At 40.4% G+C, this 21705-nt stretch overlaps 1 protein-coding gene across 1 annotated transcript; it reads left to right on the plus strand.

The window, feature by feature from the left end:
- The first annotated feature begins 1681 nt into the window (after positions 1-1681).
- LOC112576530 (probable ATP-dependent RNA helicase DDX17) lies at positions 1682-21695 on the plus strand. Its single transcript, XM_025259067.1, has 13 exons — positions 1682-1833; positions 2757-2952; positions 3217-3313; positions 10570-10703; positions 11272-11337; positions 11816-11957; positions 12164-12324; positions 12738-12910; positions 13605-13715; positions 14079-14140; positions 15229-15288; positions 19675-19908; positions 20837-21695. The coding sequence occupies exons 1-13, from the start codon at positions 1778-1780 to the stop codon at positions 21190-21192; spliced, it is 1848 nt and encodes a 615-aa protein (XP_025114852.1). The 5' UTR covers positions 1682-1777; the 3' UTR covers positions 21193-21695.
- Positions 21696-21705: the final 10 nt, after the last annotated feature.

The following is a 21705-nucleotide window of genomic DNA, read 5'->3' on the forward strand; positions in this document are numbered from 1 at the left end:
ATACCTCGGTTCTCGAACATAATTCGTTCCGGGAGGACGGTCGAGAACCAAATTGTTCGAGAACCGAAGCAATGAAACCCATAGGAAATAATGGAAACTGGATTAATTCGTTCCAAGCTCCAGAAAATGCCTATTTACTGGCCTAATTTGTATATAATATGTAGAAAAACATGTCTCAACAAGAAATAAGAAATAAAAGTGTATTTATTAAAAAAAAAATAAAATGTACTGTACAGTACAGTACAGTAAATTGTGTTTCATTTACTGTACCTGTACCAAACTTTATGGCAGGAGGAAATGAATGTGGAGGGAGGAGGGAAGAGGGATGGTTATTGTTTTGAAGGGGAGTCCTCTTCAATAAAAACAGAGGGTTACTGCTCTTCGGGTGTTTCTGTTCTCTGTATCTTTTGCTGAGGAGAATCAGAATCTTGCTCTGCAGTTGCTTGTCTGATTTCTTTACGGAAGAATTTGTCAATTGTTTGCTGTTTTTTTCTCCTCTGCACTCACACTGATGACGCAAGCAAGGCGCGCTGGGCCGAATGAACGCCATTCGGCTCAACTCGGCTCATCTCGGACGTTCGAGTTCCAAATATTTGTTCGGATTCCAAGACAAAATTTTCTCGAATTTCCTGGTCGAATACCGATTTGGTCGAAAGTCAAGGCGTTCGAGAACCGAGGTATCACTGTATATATAGTACGTGGTAGTATGGATCGAGTGTCTAATGCAGACCTGGGCAAACGCCGGCCCGCCCACTGGCCCGCCCGCCAGTATATATACTATGTATACAGTATTGGGTAAAACTGAGTTAACTATATTAGTCCGGCCCTCTAGAACCATCCCAGTTTCTCATGCGGCCCCTTGGGAAAATTAATTGCCCACCCCTGGTCTAATGGCTATCATGCATTTTCCTAGGCTTCACGGCCTATATTTAACGTCTCCTCTTTAAAAAAAAAAAAAGCTTGAATATTGTCTGAGTCTGGGTTTTCAACAGAATTATATAATTATCTACAGTGGAGCCAGGGCCTTCAAAAATGCGGCACATAAGCTGTGGAATGCTCTGCCATCGTCACTCTCCACCATCACCTCACCAACCACGTTCCGCAAGAAACTGAAAACCCATCTGTTTCTTTCAAGCCAGTCTTAAACTACCAAGAAACACTTCTGTCCATTTTTTACTTTTCCTGGTGTTTTATATATTTGTTCACTTTTTTGTTCTTCATTTGTTCTTTTTCTGCACAATGAGCATTCTTCGGAATGGATACCTGCGCATTACAAATCGACATCATCATCACAGTGATTTTATTCTTTCATCAAAGAGCGTATGAAAACATTTGCTACAGTGAAAAACGAGTTGAGTCTGTCAAAACGGCTTGAAATAGAACACGAACAATGAAAGAAAATTTTCAAACACATTGTCACACATCCATTCATAAAAATTAAAGAAAAAGTACATCGATAAGACATATTTTTTAAAGAAAAAAAATCAGTATTCATTCTGTCCGCTACTTTCGTGACGTAAAGAAGTAGTTCGCATACCTTTTTCTTCAGCCACACATAGAAAAAAAATGATAGAGTGATTAATATTACTAATTTAGTTAGAAGCTTTTAAAGAAATTTTAAGTTTTATCGCAATTTTTATAAAGATAATGAAAAACATATTGGGAAGGCGTAAAAGCATAGAGCGTGTTGTGATTTGCCTCTGACGCACTTGTCCGTTGTTCGTCATATCCTTATTGTCTACATTTGTCCTCAAGTTTTCTTACTTTACTAAACAAGATGTCTCACAAAGATAGAATGTATAGTTCAGCAGGGAGAGCTGACAGACGAGGAGGGTATGTATAAATGTTATATATCGAATATAGCGTTAGGAAGTAGTTATGATCTTAAAATCTAGTGGGGTTTTTTCGGTTTTGGAGGGAGGAGCTGCTAGTGCGACAAGACCGACAGGAAGTGCAAGGTTTTCTGTCAAAGATTACTGTCATTGTAGAGTTATTTGACACATCCCTTCAGATGACAACACTAAAACACTATTAAACTGACTCTTCATGCCTTCAACCGTTTCATAAAACGTTTCTGCCGATTGGGAAATCTGCTTAGCTTTCTGGAAGATGGCTGCCGCCGAAAGTCTCAGTACTGATGACCTGATTGTTTTGGCATTTGAAATTCAGGCATAGCAGAGCATTCTTACGTGTTTCGATGACATTTTTGCAAGAATATAGTGTCTCAGCTACAAACTGCATTAGTAGCTCAGGTCAAACAACAAGTTGCGCATTGTTAGGTAAAGCCTGTCCTGCAGATTGTGACGTCATCTGCAGCGCGCCCCGTCTCGACGTAACGACCATTTTGTTTAATCGTTGCCAGTCAAGTGTAAACGAATCGTAGTGAATAAAGTTGTAATTTACATCACCCCAACATAGTTCATGGTACAAACATATAAAACCGTTTTTTTTAAATTTTAATTGACAACTTTCCTATGATGTGATTTTGCCTACAAATAAAAGTGTAGGCATTAGAAGAAAAGCAAAATGTTCATAGGTTCATGAATATGGCGAAAGCAATTCTCGTATAGTGTAGTTTATGTTTGAGTCTTTTTATAGCTCTGTACTTTTGTCAAGAATTGTGGAAACCATAGATATGACGAGAGACCTCTTGTCTAGTCATTTGTGGTATTGGAATGTCAACAGAATGAATGTGAAGTAATTGTAACATTCAAGGCTTAAACACATTTCACATCTAAGTCCACATTCATGTGCAGGTTTGTTGGAAGATCAGACAGAGATGGTGCCCGTGGTGGAATGTCAGGGGGAAGGTTTGTTGGTGGGGTGGGTTCGTCAATGAAGGGTATGCAGCCTGGTGAGCGCCTGCGAAAACCCAAGTGGGATATCTCAAAGCTTCCCAAGTTTCAGAAGAATTTCTACAAAGAATTGCCTAGTGTTGCCAACAGATCTCCAGTAAGAATTGGCTTCTTGCAGTTTCCAAATGTTCTATTTATTTCGTTGTGTTGATAGTCTCTTGTGATATTACAGTATGTAGATTTGCTGCAGATTTGTGAATTTGTAAAAATTCTTTGGTTTCATTGTTAGATTGTTGAATTTAAAATATTCTTATATATCTAGTTCTTGATAAAGACCAGTGAAACATAAACCATAAGATAATTATGATGGTGCTGTGCAGGTAACATTTCAAATAATGATTCGTTCCATATATGTTTATAGATTGAGACCCAGCAGTTTCGACGAGCACATTGTATCACAGTATCAGGAAAACTTGTTCCTAATCCTATCATGGCATTTGAGGAAGCAAATTTTCCAGGTGAGATATTGATGCAAACAAGATTTAGTTCATGTTGATTCTACTCTAAGAAAGTTGAGATCTGTTTTTTTTTTTTTTTTTTTTTTTTTTTAACAGAGAAACTTTCATTTGCTTGTTCTAAATTTAATTTTCACCTTGTGTTATAAAACTATTTATTTATAGTGTTAGTGTTCCTGTTTTTTTCTCATTAAGCACAAACATTGCCCTAAGGAAATGGGCATGCAAGATAAGGTAAAGGTCATTGGGAGGTGAGGTTTTAGAGACCTAATTTTTCTTGTTGCCAGCTTTATGTGATAGTGGTGTCCATCTCCTCTCTCTCACTGCCTTACCTTCTCCAACCCTCCATGGAGTTGGGTATCCATTCCCTCCAGCTTAGTTGACTGGGGAAAGTTTGCTGTTTTGCTAGGGTACTAAACTGGCACACTTCTCAGTTCAGACACCAGCACTCTAATCATTAGGCTGTCGGCCTCCCCTAGTTATGATGCCACTATTACTATCCACATAATTTTGCTATCTATCTATCTATTCCTCTTCGTGCATCAGGTTGCACATAAGGCCTCAACCAGAGTCCGCCACCGATGTCGATCGGCTGAAACCCGCTCTAGGTGACCCCATGTCCAGACCTTTCCTTTCATCTCCCTTTCCACTGTTCTTCTCCAAGTTTCCTTTGGGCGGCCTCGTTTTCTTCGGCCGTCTGGAGTCCATCGTAGGGCGACTCTGGAAAGGTCTGCTGTCTGCTGGCGGAGCACATGTCCAATCCATCGCCAACGCCTTCGTTGAACCTGCGTGGTGATGGACTCGGTTTCAGTTCTTCGGTGGAGTTCTTCGTTGCTGATGGTATTTGGCCAAAAGATGTTAAGTATGCGCCTGAGGCATCTGTTTTGGAAGACGTCAAGCTTGTTACTGATGGTTTTGGTCATCTTCCAGGATTCTGATCCGTAAAGGAGGGTGCTGATCACATTTGACTTGAAGATTCTCAGTTTGATCTTCTGGCTGATGTTTTTGCCTTCCATGTGCTCCTGAGTGAGGCGAAGGCCTGGCTGGCTTTCGCCAGTCGGGCTCGAATCTCCACCTCCGCATCCCCGGTGTTTGACATTTTGGACCCAAGATAGGTGAAACTGTCAACTTCCTCAATCTCTTCTCCATTTAGTTTGATGCCGTCTTGGACTCTGGCGTTCACTCTCATACTTTTCGATTTCTTTGTGCTGACCTTCAAGCCAAGGTTTCCAGCTGTTTCTGAGAAGGCCTTTGTTTTTTCATGCATGTCTTGGTGGCGGTGTGACAGCAGGGCAATGTCATCAGCAAAGTCCAAGTCTTCCAGCGTTGTTGTTGCTGTCATAGTCATGGTCCATCTGATCCCTCTCCTCTCACTGTCGGTGGAAGTCTTCATGATCCAGTCCATGGCCAGGATGAAGAGGAACGGCGATAGAATGCAGCCCTGCTTCACCCCGGTCATCATCATCATCATTCCTTGTTACTCCTCAAGGAGCATAGGGCCGCAACAACACCTCGCCAGCGAACCCGGTTTTGGGCAGCCCCCCTCAGTTGGGCCCATGTGGTTCCGGCAGCCTTTGCCTCGCTCTCTACTGATCTTCTCCAAGTCTGTTTTGGCCTTCCAACTTTTCTCTTCCCCTGCGGGTTCCAGTCAAGTGCCTGCCTGGCAATGGTGTCAGCCGGTTTGCGCAGGGTGTGTCCTATCCAACCCCACTTGCGCTTTTTGATGTCTTGACTAGTGGCATTCTGGTTAGTTCTTTCCCACAGGCTGCTGTTTGAGATCCTCTCAGGCCATCTTATTCTCAAAATATGGCGAAGGCATCGGTTGGTGAAGGTCTGGAGCTTGTTGTTGATGGTGTTTGTCACTCTCCAAGTTTCAGAGCCATACAGTAGGACTGCCTTCACATTGGTGTTAAATATGCGGGTCTTGTTGCGAAGGGATAATGCTCGGGAGTTCCAGATGGGGCGCAGACTGTTGAAAGCATGCCTGGCCTTGTTTATGCGGCTTCTGATGTCTTCGTCCGCTCCACCATCCTTGCTGACGATGCTCCCCAGATATGTGAAGCGGTCTGTTTCTAGGATGTTCTCGCCTTGAAGTTGAATTGGAAGTTCTTGCTTGTTGTTGAATTTCATCACTTCGGTCTTCTTTTTGTTGATCTTTAAGCCGGTCTTTTCTGCTTCCTCTGCTAGCTTGCTCAGTTTGGTTTGTGCATGCTGCTGCCGATGAGATAGGAGACTAATGTCATCTGCAAAGTCCAGGTCTTCTAGCTGTTTAGTGAAGGTCCACTGGATACCGGTGTTGTTGTCTTGGGTCGTCTTACGCATAACCCAGTCTATGACCATCAGGAAGATTGTCGGTGATAGTATGCAACCCTGTCTTACACCAGTCTTCATTACAAAAGGTTTAGTGAGTCTGCCATTATGGATAACTTGGCAGGATGAGTCTTCATACAATCCCTGGACGATGTTTATGAATTTAGGTGGAATACCATAGTGGTTCATCAGTCTCCAGATGACATCTCTGTCTACACTGTCGAAGGCCTTCTCAAAGTCCACAAAGGTTATATAAAGGGAGGATTGCCATTCGATGGACTGTTCTATGATGATACGAAGGGTTGCAATATGGTCAGTGCATGATTTGTCTTGGCGAAACCCTGCTTGTTCTGGTCTCATTCTCATGTCTAGTGCCTTCTTCAGTCTCTCTAGTATTATCCTTGTCAGGACTTTGCTGGGGATGGACAGCAGCATGATTCCCCGCCAGTTGTTGCACTGGGACAGGTCTCCTTTCTTTGGAAGTTTGACCAGGTGGCCTAATTTCCAGTCTGCTGGGATTAGCTCTTGTTCCCAGATCTTGTGTAGGAGGGGCTGTAAAATTGTTGCTGTTGTTTCTGGGTCTGCCTTTAATGCTTCTGGAGGTATGCCGTCCGGGCCTGCTGCTTTGCCATTTTTCATGCTTTTGATAGCTTTGATGATTTCTGTCTTAGTGGGAGGGCTGGTGTTGACGTGAAGTTGTTCAGTTGCTGGTGGTATGACAGGTAAGGATGGTGGATGAGGTCTATTCAGCATCTCTTCGAAGTACTCCATCCAGCGGTCTCTTTGCTCTGCATCATTTGTTATGGTCTTGCCGTTTTTGTCTTTCACTGGCTTGTTTGAGTTTACGCTCTTGCCTGACAGAGTTCGTGTTATTTCATATAACCTCTTCATGTTTCCCTGTGTGGCTGCTGTCTCTGCTTCCTCTGTTAGTTCATGGGTGAAGCGTCTCTTGTCCTCCCTTGCCGACCTCTTCACTTGGCGATTGGCTTCCCAGTATTTCGTTCTGAGACCTTCTTTCTCTTGCTGGTCTTGGCACTGGTTGAGCTTCTGTTTCAGTCCCTTTCTTGATTCAATCTTTGCCCAGGTCTCTTGGGTTATCCATTCCTTATGTTTTCTTTCCCTCTTTCCTAGAACATCTGTACAGGTTGACTTCCAAATTCTTTTGAGTGTTGTCCAGTGTTCTTCCACAGATTCTTCCGCCAATCCTGAAAGGGCCTCGTACTTATTCTTAATTTCACAGTTATAAATTTCCCGTGTCTCCTTGTTCTTGAAGTACTGGGTATTGAACTTGTGATGTGGTCTGCCCGCTGTATCAATGAAGGACTTCAGCTTGATCTTGAAGACTGCTATTAGAAGCTGGTGGTCTGAAGCAGCATCTGCTCCTCTTCTCACTCTGACATCTTGGAGACTCCTTCTCCACCTTCGACCAACTGTTATATGGTCAATCTGGTTTTCCGTCTGGCCATCTGGGGAATTCCACGTTGTTTTGTGTATATTCTTGTGTGGGAATACAGTGCCACCAATGACATGGTCGTTGAAAGCGCAGAAGTCTATGAAGAGCTCCCCGTTTTCATTGCAGGTGCCGACGCCATGTCTTCCCATGATGAGCTCTCTGTTGGTGTTGTCATCTCCCACTTTGGCATTTAGGTCTCCCATGATAATCTTCAGATCTCTTCTTGGTGTGCGGTCAAGAAGAGACTGCAGGGAGTTATAGAATTCTTCCTTTTCCTCTTCGTCTGCAGCATTCGTTGGTGCATAGCACTGGATGATGGTAGTCTTCCTTCCTTTAGCATTGAATCTTGCAGACATGAGCCGTGATGAGACTGGCTCCCAGGCCCTCAGCGCCTTTGTTGCCTCTGTTGACATCAGCAGTGCTACTCCCTGGGAATGGTCGTGGTCCAGGTCTTTGTGGCCAGAGTAAATGATGGTTTCCCCTGATGTTAGTCTGGCCTGCCCACTTCCATTCCATCTGGTTTCACATAACCCGAGGACCGTGATATTATATCTTCTCATTTCCCTCGCTACTTGAGCTGATTTTCCACTTTCGTAGAGGGTTCTGATATTCCAGGTCCCTATCCTGGTTTTTGCCTTGGTCGTCAGAAGATGAGTCGGCATGCTGGCTTCCCTAGGGCTTTCACCAGCCTGCGTCATGAGCTCTTCTGGAGAGGAATCTTCCTGACCAGGCCCCTGTTGCGATATTGTTGCAGTTTCTGTAACAGTTGATGTTTTACTTGGATGGGTTGTTAACCCATAGCAAAACCCCCAACCTGGAGGGCCAGGGTGCAACATTTTAGTCTGGCCTCTACCCTGACAGACCTGTTCGGCTTGGTTGGACCTGCCAGGAGCACAAGGCTCCCGCCGACATAGCTCTGTGGGTCGTCGAGGCACACAAGCCACCACACCACTACAAGGTAAGTTGCACCAGTTGGTGGTGGCTTCACCCCGGTACTGACGTTAAAGGGGTCTGTGAGCTCCGTGTCACAGACAACCTGGGATTTGAAATCGCTGTACAGCATTGCAATGACCTGAACAAGTTTTGCAGGGACTCCGTAATGCCTCAGGATCTTCCATAAGGACTCGCGGTGGATGCTGTCAAAAGCCTTCTCCAGGTCGATGAAATTGATGTACAGCGGTGTGTTCCATTCGTTGCTCTGCTCCAGAATCTGTCGCAGAATGAAGATGTGTTCGGAGCAGGATCGCCCAGGACGAAATCCTGCTTGCTGTGGTCGGAGGTCTTTCTCAAGAGTTGCCGTCAGTCTTGACAAAACAATCTTGCTGAAGACCTTGCTGGTGAGGGAAAGAAGTGTTATGCCCCTCCAATTATTGCAGTCTCCAAGATCTCCTTTCTTGGGTAACTTGAAGATGAGCCCTGTCTTCCAAGCAACAGGGAGCTGCCCTGATTCCCAAACTTGCTTGAAGATTTCAGTCAGCTTGGGAGCTGTCACATTTATATCTGCTTTCAACATCTCTGCTGTTATTCCATCTGCCCCTGGTGCTTTGCCGCTCTTCATTGTCTTGACTGCTGCTGTCACTTCTTCCAGGCTTGGTGGTCTGTGCAGATGTCAAGGTCTATAGCTGCTGGCTGGATGTCTGCAAGCTGAGGGGGATCTGGTCTGTTCAGAACCGACTCAAAATGTTCCTTCCAGCGCTGTAGTTTTTCTGCCTCTCCCTCGATGACATTACCGTTCACGTCTTTCACTGGCACATCACTGTTCTTAAACCCGTTGTTTAGCTGTTTGTTTATCTTGTACAGTGTCTTCAGGTCATTTTTACTTGCTGCATTTTCTGCTTCATCTGCCAGTTTCTCTATGTGGTCTCTTTTGTCGGTTCTTGCCATCCTCTTTACCTCTTTGTTTAGTTTTGCATATCTTTGTCTGAGTTGTTCTTTCAGGCGTTCTGATCTGGTGCTGTTGATTCTTTGTTTGGCTGACTTTCTCTCTTCTATCTTCTTCCATGTCTCTTCTCTGATCCACTGTTCTTTCTTTTTCCGTTGGAAGCCCAGTATTTTCTCTCCTGATTCCTGTAAGACTCGATTGAAGTCGTCTAAGGTCATCTCTTGTTGGTCTCCTAGTGCTTGGAACCTGTTCTTTACTTCCATAGCAAAGGCCCTTTCGATGACTGGATTTTTCAGTTTGCCAGAGTCCACTCTCTGCTGACGTGCCTGTTTTCCTCGTGATCGACGTAGCTTCAGGGAAACTGTGGCTATCACAAGAGTGTGGTCACTGGCAACGTCTGCTCCTCTGTAGGCTCTAACATCTTGAAGTGAGCTCCTCCATTTTCGGTTGATGATGACATGGTCTATCTGGTTCTTTGTGCTCCCATCTGGTGATGTCCATGTTGCCTTGTGGATGTCTTTGTGTGGGAAGAGTGTGCCACCAATCAGTAGGTTGTTTTCTTCACAAAAGTCTGCCAGTCTCTCTCCGTTGTCATTGATGGTTCCGATTCCATGTTTGCCCATGACATGCTCCCTGCAGGTGTTGTCACTTCCCACCTTGGCATTGAGATCGCCGATGATGAGCAACATGTCATGGGCTGGAACGCTCTCTGAGGCTGCTTGGAGCTGATCGTAAAAAGCATCCTTGTCTTCTGCCTCAGAGTCATTTGTTGGTGCATAGCAGGCTAGCACTGTCAGCTTGGTGTACTTTGAATGGAATCTTGCTCTCAAAAGCCTAGGTCCATAAGGCTTCCATTCCAGCAGTGCCTTTTCCGTTTTCTTGTTGAGGAGTAGAGCTACTCCTTCAGAGTGCTGAGCGTCTGATCTTCCTGAGAACAAGATGGTATGTCCTGACGCTAGTCTCCTCTTTCCCGTGCCGGTCCATCTGACCTCACTGACTCCCAGGATGTCCAAGTTGTAGTTGTCAAACTCCTTGACTAGTTGGAGCATCCTGCCAGTCTGGTACAAGGTCTGGACGTTCCAGCACCCCACCCTCAACTTTTGCCTCGGCTTCAGTAAATCCACTGTCGGGGCGCCAGCTCCCTTTTGGGTTTGGCTGTCGTCCGTCATTAGTCCAGTCACCTGGTGTGCTTCATTACCTCCGCCATCTGTGACGAGTTCTCTGGTTTTAGTTTCTGTAACATACTTTTTTTTACATGGTGGGGTTGTTAGCCCTACCACAACCTAATTTACCTCTAGGTGAGGTGTCCACCTTAGTCGCCTCTTACGACATGCCTGGCTGGATGGCAGGGACCCTATTCTTACAATGCTTGCTAGGCAAGCATACCCCGGGGTCCCACAGGGGACATAATTTTGCAGAAATGCTTAAAGTCTGCTGTAGTCACTTAGGGCCATCTACCCTAACTAACCCTGTATGTTTCTGTAAAAACCTGTACACAAAGCCATTTTAATTAATTAATTGGTCTCTGGCTGGGGACAAGTGGTCATTTTTTATCTAGAGGTTTTCATTTCTCACTAAGAAGTTACCACAGAACAAATAAACCATTTTGTGCAGATTATGTAATGACTCAAGTAAGGAAAAACAGCTGGACGTCGCCTACCCCAATTCAGTCACAGTCCTGGCCTATTGTTATGTCAGGTAAAGATATGGTCGGAATTGCTCAGACAGGATCAGGAAAAACTCTTGGGGTAAGTAAAAAGTTTATGAGGCTGCAATTTTCTTTTTTTAGAATAGCTTGTTTCACCTTTTTAGCTTGACAGGCCACAATTGCTCTGCTCTAATGACCCAAGAGTAGTAAACTCAATTTTCTTGGATTATTGCTATTACCAGAGTAAAATTTGGTAATTTTCATTACTCTTTTTGCAATGTTTGAGTTTTCTTCTCCAAAAATTTATAGGTTTCTTGGTCTAATGTTTACCTGAGAGGCAAAGTACAAAAACAACCATCACCTTCTGACATCTTCGATGTATTAAGAAATACATCATTGTTTTCTTACATAATTATATTTTTATGCTGTGCTAAGAGGGTTAAGTATTATTTTTTCCGAAGATTTGTGAGATGTGATGTAATTGTAACTTGGAGCAGTAGGAAACAATTTATTTAAAAGTTGATATCCAGTCTTTAGGTAGGATATAATTTGATTCATGACTTGGAGTTTATTGTTGTGATCATGTGAAGATGATTTTATGTGAACAAAGAAAACTTTATTGTCCATCGAGTATAATGTGTTCAAATATTAGCATTTTATGTTTTCAGTTTATTCTGCCTGCCATTGTTCATATCAATCATCAGCCATACTTGGAACGTGGAGATGGCCCTATTGTAAGTGTTTTGCCATAAGCTGTAAGCTGATAAATGGTAAGGATTCACACAATTATTTAAGATTTTGTAGCAGAATGAGGTTTATTTAAAAAAAAAATTATAGTGATGGAAGAATCTTTCAAACAAAAAAAGTAAGTAAAGCAAAGCCATATTTTTAGTTACATAGCAATGGCAATTTGTTGCTATTATTCTGGATCTTACTCTGATGGATGAAATGGGAATACGATACAGATTTTAAATAGTGCTAAATGAACGCTTTAATCTTCTAGGTTGTAAGAAAATAATGGTTGTTAAAAAGTGTTAATGTGCTAGTGTGTCTATTCTGCTACCTGATAAATTTAATCTACAAGTACTAGAGGTAACTGAGTTTTGAAATTGTTCTGGTTTGTAGGTTTCATTTCTTAATAATACACTCGGAACATTCAGTTTTTAAAATGTCTGATGTGTTGTCCTAGTATGATTTTCTTTTGTTTTATAGTGTCTTGTTCTAGTACCCACTCGTGAGCTGGCACAACAGGTACAGGAAGTTGCTGTTGAGTTTGGCCATTCATCACGCATCCGTAGTGTATGCGTGTATGGCGGTGCTCAGAAGGGACCACAGATTAGAGATCTAGAAAGAGGTTTGTAGATTAATATCTGTCCATTGTTACAGAGTTGATGGAAGAATAGCATTAGGGAAAATTCAGTCCTGTTTTTGGCAGTAAGATTGTTCAACATATATAAATGTGTAGGGTATTTTTTTCAAACTGAAGAGAAAGGATCTGTTGTCATTAAATTTTTGAAGCTTGTTGGCTATTATTGTTATTATTATTATTCATATTTGTAGGTGCTGAAATCTGTATTGCGACACCTGGGCGTCTTATTGACTTCCTTGAGACAAATCGCACGAACTTACGCCGATGTACATACCTTGTTTTGGATGAAGCAGACAGGATGCTAGACATGGGCTTTGAACCTCAGATACGCAAGATTATTGAACAAATTCGTGTTGGTAATATTTTGGATCTTAAGGGGAAGAGTGTCGGCAGCATCAGTAGTAGTTTGAGTGCCTGGTTGAAGGGATTATCTTAGAATTGATGAAAACTAAGAGTGTGTGAAATCTAGAGTAGCTTTTTAAGGAGTTTTTAATGACTGTGTCTTCACTAGGAAATGCTGCTGCTTAATGTTGGTTTTTGTAAATACAAGTGATCTAAATTGTGCATGAATTTTTAGTGTCTTTGAAGTCTAGAAGTGTGTCCTGCAGTTTATTATTTTAGCAGGTTGCTAAATTCTCAGTGAAGAGGTACTGTCGTTAGAATAATCTTGGTCACCCTTGAAATACAACCTGTTAGTGATGAACATTTGTTTTATTTCATGAAAGTGAGGGGCTTTTAAAAAAAAATGTATATGTTTAAAAACAGCCTGACCGTCAAACTTTGATGTGGAGCGCAACATGGCCCAAAGAGGTGCGCAAGCTGGCAGAAGACTTCATGGCGGACTATGTTCAGATTAATATTGGTGCCATGGAACTCACAGCTAACCATAACATACTTCAAATCATCGATGTCTGCATGGAGCATGAAAAGGAAGAAAAGTGAGTCGCTTTGAGAATTGTAGAGCTTGGCTTTTTTTTTTTTTTTTTTTTGCATCATATAACACAACATTTTAAGCACATTGGAAATGAAATAATTGTGATAGACATTAACCTGTGGTATGGATGGGCAAAGTATAGCCCATGTCTTTGGACCAGCCAGTCTGCCTAAATGTGAAGTGCACTTGTTTATTTTTAAATTTTATTTACCCTAGTTTAATTTGAAATTTAATTTATCAATTACAGCAGCATTAGATATTGGCAGTACATTAGATTCTTGTACAGACTAAGTACAAAGATAACAAATAATGCAGCTGACATGTCTGACATCAGAGAGCATTCAAATGAAAGGCTGGTATTAAAGTTTCACTGTGAGTGAATTTAAATGGCTTCACTTTACACAATAAGTTCAGTAAGTGAATGCCATTATGTACTCATTTGTTGTCCATTCTATTATCACTAGGTTTGTTGTGTAGTCACCTGGCCTGGGTTTTTGTTATCGGCCTGCAAAAAGAATTTTGAGACTGGCCCGCAAAGACTTTGCCCACCCCTGATCTATGGTCATTGATAGTATTAATATCATGTTGGAAATGAAAAATGATTAAAAGTTCCTCGTTTTGGATGCTGAAACATGTTGGTTGTAAAGAGAAATTTATTCTTATGTGAGAAATATGAAAGTAAAATCCTATGTTAACAGGCTTGTGAAGCTGCTAAATGAGATAATGCAGGAAAAAGAAAACAAGACTTTAATCTTTGTGGAAACGAAGAGAAAATGTGATGATATACACCGTAGAATGCGACGTGATGGGTAAGGAATTTGCCACTTTTTACAATTGAAAAGTCTTTTGCATACTAAAATGTTGAATTTAAGAAATGGTTAACATGGCTCAGAGGTTGTTGTGAATGTTAATTCTGATTCCTGTATAATGATCTCTAAACATTTGATTCTTAAGGACAGAGTGTGACCACTTGGACATCACTGTCTTTTCACCTCTCTCCCCTCGGTTGAACTATTTTTCTATGCCCTAAAGTAGAGGTTTGACCATGTAAAGTATCCATTTAGTGTAGTTTTCTGTTGCTACTCCCTGTGTTGTGTAAAGTCAGAAGGTGCTTTTTAAAAAAATTTAATCAATGTTACCTGGTAGTTACAATATTTTAATACTGTCAACAGGTGGCCTGTTCTGTGTATTCATGGAGACAAATCTCAACAAGAGCGAGACTGGGTTTTGAATGGTGAGATGAGTTTTACTGGGTGTTTTGACTCATTTTCTTTCACACATATATGGCCTTAATTCTGTGGTTTCACCTTAGATGAGTATGTACGAATATTAATCGTTTATTATGTTAGGACCTCGGGCCCATTCAAAAAGATTAGCATCCAACATATTACAGGTAAAATATATAATTCACAATAGATGAAAAATATCTTTAGAGTAGCATTTCTTTTCTTTGACACTAAATATAAAAATTTGGCAAGGTTGATGACATCATCAGCAGTTTAAAGTTATTTGGTCTAATGTAATACATTTTCAGAATGAAACTTTTTTCTTAGATCTATTAGACATGGAAAAAATATAAAATGAAACTCATCCTCTTCATCAATGTGACACATAGGGCACATCTGTCTTATCAGAATATCTGAAGGCATGTGACATAATGTCTGAAATTCCAAATCAGTGTTGCACCAGTCCATTTCTAGTGAATCTTTCAATATCTAAATTGAAATAAATCTCCCTGTCACAGATTTAATTGACTTTAAAAAACTAAATCTGTCACTGCTATTAATGATACAATTCCATTCTTGCCAGTGACAATCATTTATCCTTTGTTTAAAACATTTAATAAAATTGCTAACTGCGTCCACTCATTGATTTAGCTAAACACATCCAAAACTATCCTAAAAAGAATAAGCCTGATCTCAGATACCCAGTTTTGCTTATTATTTATTGCTTATTATTTGCATTGTTGTCCAGTTGCTTTGTAAGCTGTCTATGGAATCTATGTTGCTGCACCTATGTGTACTTCTGAATATTATAGCTTTTTACAGAGATGTTATAATAGAAATTAACTTTGACATGAACTTTAGAAATGTTTCCTGGTAACCCATCTTTCTGCATGAAAATGGCTATGACAAGCAGTTCGAAGGTGAAGTGTCAAACGGCAGCGATTGGTACTACTTAAATAACATATTTGGTATTCATCAAGACAAGTGATTCTCATTTCTTCTTGATATGTGAGTCTACTGCTGCATGTCTAAACTATGAGAGGGTGTTCTAGTTGCATAGCCCCTTGTGTAAAATAGTTTTTAATATTTTCTACAGATTTTAAACAAGGGAAATGTCCGCTGCTGATTGCTACTGATGTTGCTTCCCGTGGGCTTGGTAAGATTACCTTGAAGCATAGCATAATTTTTCATTAGAGAATTTAGCAAGAGATTGCTCAGGCAAGATATTTGAAAGAAGTTATTTATATTTATATAATTGTCTATTCAAAAACAAGTTTTTAGGAAACTATTTTTTTCTGTTATAAGAAATCTGATCTAGCCATAGAAGATGGGTAAAGGGGAAAATTTCCTACGAGGGAAACATTTTTTTAGAAGAGTATTATGAGTCTGTTTTCATTGTTACTCTTACAGTTCTCTTTTGTGGCATACTATTGATCCCACTCAGAGGGATTCTTACCCTATTCCTATCTTGCCAAGTATGAGAGATGGAATTACGTTAGTATGAAGGATAATTGTGCATTTCTGATCATTGTCATTGTACAAAGTACTGCTGAGGGGATGAGAGTACATTAAAAAAAAAAGACTTTTTCCCAAATCTGAACAAAGAAGTCATACACAAGATGCAAGCCTTTAAACACCACATTAGTCACCTGTTTTTTGGAAAGAGGTTGATTTAATTTCCTGCAACATAACATTGGAAGGCTTGCTGATTGAGCAATATCACATAATCTTGGAGATCTCCCAATGGCGGGGTTTTCAGTGGCATCAAATGTTGGATTTAGGTCAATTGAAGTGCTTTTCAAAATGAACTGTGATTAACTAATATCAGCGCTATGTTCTTTATGTTCTGTGTATTCCCAGCAATTATAAGCTTAATTTGTTTTTGTTTTACAGTTAACATTTAAAAAGAATTCCCCCTGAAGTGTAGCTAAATTATCTCAAAGATCAATTGTTGCTGAAATAAAAGTTAAATTGCAGGCAAAAGCATTGTATTGGTTTAAAAATTAAGAATTGACAAAGGTTTAAATGCCCATTAAAATGGTTGTGTTTTAACTCTGTACGTTCAACAAATTAGAAACTGACTTCTTTTTTGCGTAGTGCAGTAGAGTTTTTTTTCCAGAGTAAACAGTAAACGTGAAGCTGAATATCATATTTAGCAGTAATAAGAGTAATAAACTTTTTCATTTTTAATTTTTGACCAAAAATTTTATGTGCTATCTCTCAGTATTGAGATTTATTCAGTATATATATAAAGAGAGTTCTGCAAATATCACTTGTAGCAAATTGAAAAAAATTGTAGACCAATTTGATGCTTTACTCTATCACATCCACCCTTGATCATTCTCCATGTGCTGGAAAGCAGTTACAAAAAATTGATTTAACCATTTCACACAGAAGTATATACCCCATCTATATTTCCTGCTTTAGCATTGTCATTGGCCATCCCTTTAGGCAGATACTACATAATAAGCTGAGGTGAATATTGTAAACACTTTTAAGACAAAGCATGTAAAGACTGCAAACGTTAAAAGTATACTTTTTCTGATCACTGTTGTGAAAAGACTTGTACTTATAAGTGAAAAAATATTGTAAATGACCTGAGTTTTTGGTGGCTTTAGCAATTGTGCAAACATTAAGTTGACTGAGACTTTTGTTTTTTGACTGTGTACAAGTTTCTGTTCTAATCTTGATTAGGGTGGTAAGGTCCTACAGGCTACTAAGAAGCTACCAAGTTATCATTGATGAATTTATTGTTTGCAGTAACTGTCAGGCTGTTGATTCTGTACAGCTTCATGATAGTGTTAGATAACAGGAAGTGGTTATTCTGCGTTCCTTCATCCAAATGTTTTTAATGTTTGCATTTTGTGCTTCTGATTCCAGCATTGGTAAGAGAGAGAGATTGCACAGAAGTGAATTCTTATAGTTTCAGGCTGTTCTCGCATTTAGTTTTAGTGATTGAAGAGCCAGTTGTATGCTGGCAATGTTCACTTATAAACATTAGATGCTCTAAGGGCCATTTTTGCAAATGACAGGCCCTTAAGTTGGTGTTACGAAATGTGCAGTCTCATGATCTGATAAGGGAACTTAATGCGGACTTGTTTGGAAGCTAGCGTGGTGCTTGGGTGGGGGCACTGAATGAGTGGGTGGGCAGAGGCCTTGATGGAAATGGATGGGGCATGCAGGTGCACAGAAGACATCAAGGGCCTGTATTTGCAATGTGGGCCTTGGTATTGTGTGTGGTGAGATGTTTACAAGTGTGGTCTTTATTTTTTTCTTCCCATTGTCCAGTCAGTCGAGGCAGAGCACCATAACCATGTGAACCGGCATGACTGACCCAGCAACGCAACAAGAGGGAGAGGAATACAGTAGATAATGTCGAACAAAGCTGGCCAGATTAAAGATGCTGGTCATAACGGGTAGAGGTCAACCGTAAGTACTGTGTGGCATTTGCGGAGGTGGTGAGATGGGGCAAAGATATTAAGCACTTGCTCTAGCATGCATATGTACACAGGAGTTTTAGTGACTAAGCCAGTGGCTTGTGCAGACTTGTGATATTCTTTTTAAACTGTAGGTGTACCCCTCTGTACTACTTATTTTCTCATCAGATAATCAGACTCTTTGCAACAGATTTATTAAACCTAGCACTTCATACCTAGTGTAATACACCTTCCCCATTAAAGTGGAAGTGAGAATTTTGCGCAGATTAACTCTTGGTGTCCTGTACTGTGGGAAAAGTGCACCTCTGCCTCAGTGACGAAACTGCATTGTTTAAACTGCAACTTGAAAACAGATTTTATTGTTGCTGCTGTCATGGCAGGCTTTAGATCAAAATCAGACTTGCATTATTTTAATAGCTGTTATTAAGCAATTTGAGTTACGAATACATAAACTTTGATGGTCAAAGCTTTAACTGTTTTAAGACCTTGAGATTGAAGGCAATGGCAAGACTGTTAGGTTTGTAAGGAGATTGTCTACACTTTAAAAAAAAAAAAAAATACGATGTAGGTATTGGTAAAAAAAATTGATATGTAAAATATATTTGTATATATCATGTGATGTGACTTATGACCCCTCGTAATCTCCCCAGGCCAGAGTTGTCTGTAAAATCTATAGCATTTGACAGTGAATATTTAACATAAATACCTGGGGATGCATACAGGTATAGCAACATAGAGAGAGAAGGTCTGCATAATAATAGAAGTTATAAAACTTCTCCTATAACATTAAGAATTTAGTGTGTTAATCCACGTTCTGTAGGTACCTGAAGAACTGAGGCTGAATCACTATAGTTTACAGGATGCTAAGAGTTAACAGAATCATGTTTGTTTAATGCCAACAGAATTCACCTCAAACAGATTTGGAATTTTACAGGTGTAAATTTTTTTTTTTTTTAAGAAACTGGTCAGCTGTTAAATTAACTACACATAAATGGCATGTGTATGCCTCTTGGTGGCTTTGCATTTGTTGCAAAAATACAATTTTGGCCAAGAGAAATGGCTCTCACAGAAAGCAGTAGTTTTCAGATGTTTATAACACTTAATCAGACATCTTCTCTTCAATCTTATATTGTTCATTGTTAAATTGCATTCATTTTAGATTTTTTTTTCTTTTTGTTAAAAGTAGGGTTGACAACCAACTTGGCAGTTAGCTTACAGCAGAGACTGTTTCATTGATTGCCACCATTATCACCTATGTCTGCCTGGATTGTTGCTCTTTTTCCTGTGTATGCATGAAACGATTATGACAAGGTGTGTTCGGGAATGGGTGGGGGACATTGTTGCCATCACCACCTTTGAATGAAACTGATGCCACCAGTCATGTGTGACCCTAGACAAACACGTGTACCTCTCTCCCTGAAAGCAATGGTCAAAGTCATGTCGGGCACTGCTCTGATAGCAGATTTTACAGAGAAATTAAAATTTAAGAACAATTCTTTTGGACATGATGTCCAAGTCTTGCAAAGTGTGCTAAAATGGGAGGCAGACTTTGAGCTTAGCAGAAGACATTTCTGCATCTACACATCTCTTTAACTCTTTACAGTTTACAAGAAATTGTGTAGTCGAAAGATCATGGTGGCTGAGCAAGAAGCCTTGAACTGTAAAGAGTTAATGATGATAACTGACAGGATGAAGGGGAAACAGCAGATGCAAGCATATAGAGGGCTGTGAAAAGAAAAATACATAGCAGTACCACTGTTTGTGCCAGTTTCAAAGTAAAAATGTTGTAGTTCTCACATCAAGGTGAATCACACCAGGAAAGCTGAGCATGACCTTAATTCCATTAATAAGACACTTCTTTGGCAAGGTAAGTAATTGCATAGTAGTTGCTTACATAGTTCCGCGGAAGAAATCAAGAATCCCCTGTTGCACTGATACCCAAATTTTTTTTCTAAAAAGTTTTTATTCTTTTGGAGCTTAACATAGGATTGTGCAAAGTCCATTTCGCAGACATATGTTGTCCATTAGAAAGATTGTAAGATGGTTTTTTTTTTTATTCTGTCCTGTTGCTTGTCATCAATGACATTGCTAACATGGATATGCAGATGTAGACGACATTAAGTTTGTGGTGAACTTTGACTACCCTAACTGCTCTGAGGACTATGTTCACCGCATTGGCCGCACAGGGCGAGCACACAAAACTGGCACAGCATATACCTTCTTTACTCCCAGTAACATCAAGCAAGCCAATGAACTCATCAGCATTCTTAGGGAGGCCAAGCAGCAAGTCAATCCTAAGCTTATACAGATGGCAGAAAATGCCCGAGGCATGTCTAAAGGTAATTTAAGATCTATGCTTCCAGACAGCTTTTAAGAAATAGTAATGCAGTTGCTACTAATGCTTTCAAGATATGATGCCTTGACCAACAAATTACCAGGTTGATAAATCAAAGAATAAGATGCAAGGATGAGGGCAATGTCAGTAAATGTTAATGTTACTTCTTTCCCTACACAGGACACCTTTTTGACCAGGTGTATAATGCCATTTGTCATTCATGCGTTAGGGCACAATGAGCATCCACATTTGTTTTCATGTAGGACTGAATGATGACCAAATTCATTGGTCCTAGTGGGAAGTTTGAACAATGAAGGTGCTCTACTCACAAAAGTAAAAGAAATAAAAATAGAAATGAAGTTTGTTGCAAGATGCAGTGTTAAAAGATGTCAACAGTGAAAAATATTAGCAAATTTAAAAATTATATATATAAAACGACCAAACTCATATCAAGGCTATTCGTGTGCGCACCTACATCACACACCATTGACATTCATCTGAGGTTGAACAGCTGGACTGAACATGGCACAGATGATTTTAGGTGCCTATTGCTTTTATTTATACAGGCATGACATAATGTTTGGCATGGCGTTAAACACAAACAAATGGCATAATAAATACCTGAGCTTAAAAATACAAATTCTCTCAGTACATGACTGACATTGACCTTTCCTTATTCTTTGTCGGCTTCCTAACACTTGATAGTTTGAGGAAAAAATATAGCCTTTTGAAAAGCTGTGCTTAAACCGGATTAAAATAGGAATAGAAATGTGACAAGTTCCTCATTCTGAGACTGTTGTGAGTATTCTCACTCTGAAACTATTCTGAATAGCTTATGAGTAATTCTGTGTGCTAATCTTTTATTAATCTAATACTAGTGCATTATCAAAATAATCTTTTAGTTTTTAAACCATAGATGCATCTGTTTTCAGGTCGCTCACGTTGGGGCGGAGGCAGTGGCCGTGGAGGCAGTAGTCGTGGTGGGGTTGGAGGTGGTGGCAGTCGCTTTAGCAGCAGCACTGGAAGTGGCACTAGCAGTCGTTTTACTGCTGGCAGCAGTGGTGCAGCTGCTGTTGGTGGTACTAAGAGCTTTAGTTCCTATGGGGCAAGTGCTCAGAGCTCATATGGATCGTCAGTTAATGGCTTGGCTCAGAGCACATATCAGAGGAACAACTACGGAGGGGTAGGCGGGGGAGCTGCTGGTACTAGTGCTGGTGGAAGTGGAGGCTACGGATCTCAAATGTATGGGCAATGGAACAACACTGGAGGAATGGGCAGCAAGTTTTAAGGCAAAGCTGTTAAAACAGGCTTCTCTTACAGCATGTTCTGAAAAAGCTGCTAAAGGCCTGTTAGGCTCTGTGCAAGAACAGCTTTGTTCCAGAATCCCAGAGGATCAGATTTCAATTGTGACTATTTTAACTTTGCAGCAAGGGGAAAAAAATTGTCATAGTTAAAAGACTCGTCTTACTGAAGTTATTGGTGTTTGTTATTTTGTTAGATGACCTAAAAGCTGTTATTTAAAACTATTTGTGTACTTGAAGGTGAAAAGGGCTTGGGGGTGGAAGACCTGTTACTATTTTTTTAAATCATCTCATTTATGTATTTATAAAAACAAACTCTCATCAAATGTCATAACATGACAGTGGACTCACATTCCCCCTCCCACTTTGCTTATTCAGATGCCTGTAATGTTTCTTTGACCTGGTCATGAAGCTGAATTGCCCTGAAGGACCAAATGCCCTTTACCTTGTGTGGTAGTGAATGCACTGTGAAATAAATTGTGAAAACCTATTCTTGTGCT

This window comes from Pomacea canaliculata, linkage group LG1, assembly GCF_003073045.1.
Source record: "Pomacea canaliculata isolate SZHN2017 linkage group LG1, ASM307304v1, whole genome shotgun sequence".
Taxonomy (NCBI): Eukaryota; Metazoa; Mollusca; class Gastropoda; order Architaenioglossa; family Ampullariidae; genus Pomacea; species Pomacea canaliculata.

What these genes read in the sequence shown, in the direction of transcription:
- LOC112576530 (XM_025259067.1), top strand. Translation starts at nt 1,778, where the DNA reads ATGTCTCACAAAGATAGAATGTATAGTTCAGCAGGGAGAGCTGACAGA. An exon ending in AGATTATTGAACAAATTCGT is followed by an intron (nt 12,325 to 12,737) that starts GTTGGTAATATT and finishes GTTTAAAAACAG; the next exon opens with CCTGACCGTCAAACTTTGAT. An exon ending in GCGAGACTGGGTTTTGAATG is followed by an intron (nt 14,141 to 15,228) that starts GTGAGATGAGTT and finishes TATTTTCTACAG; the next exon opens with ATTTTAAACAAGGGAAATGT.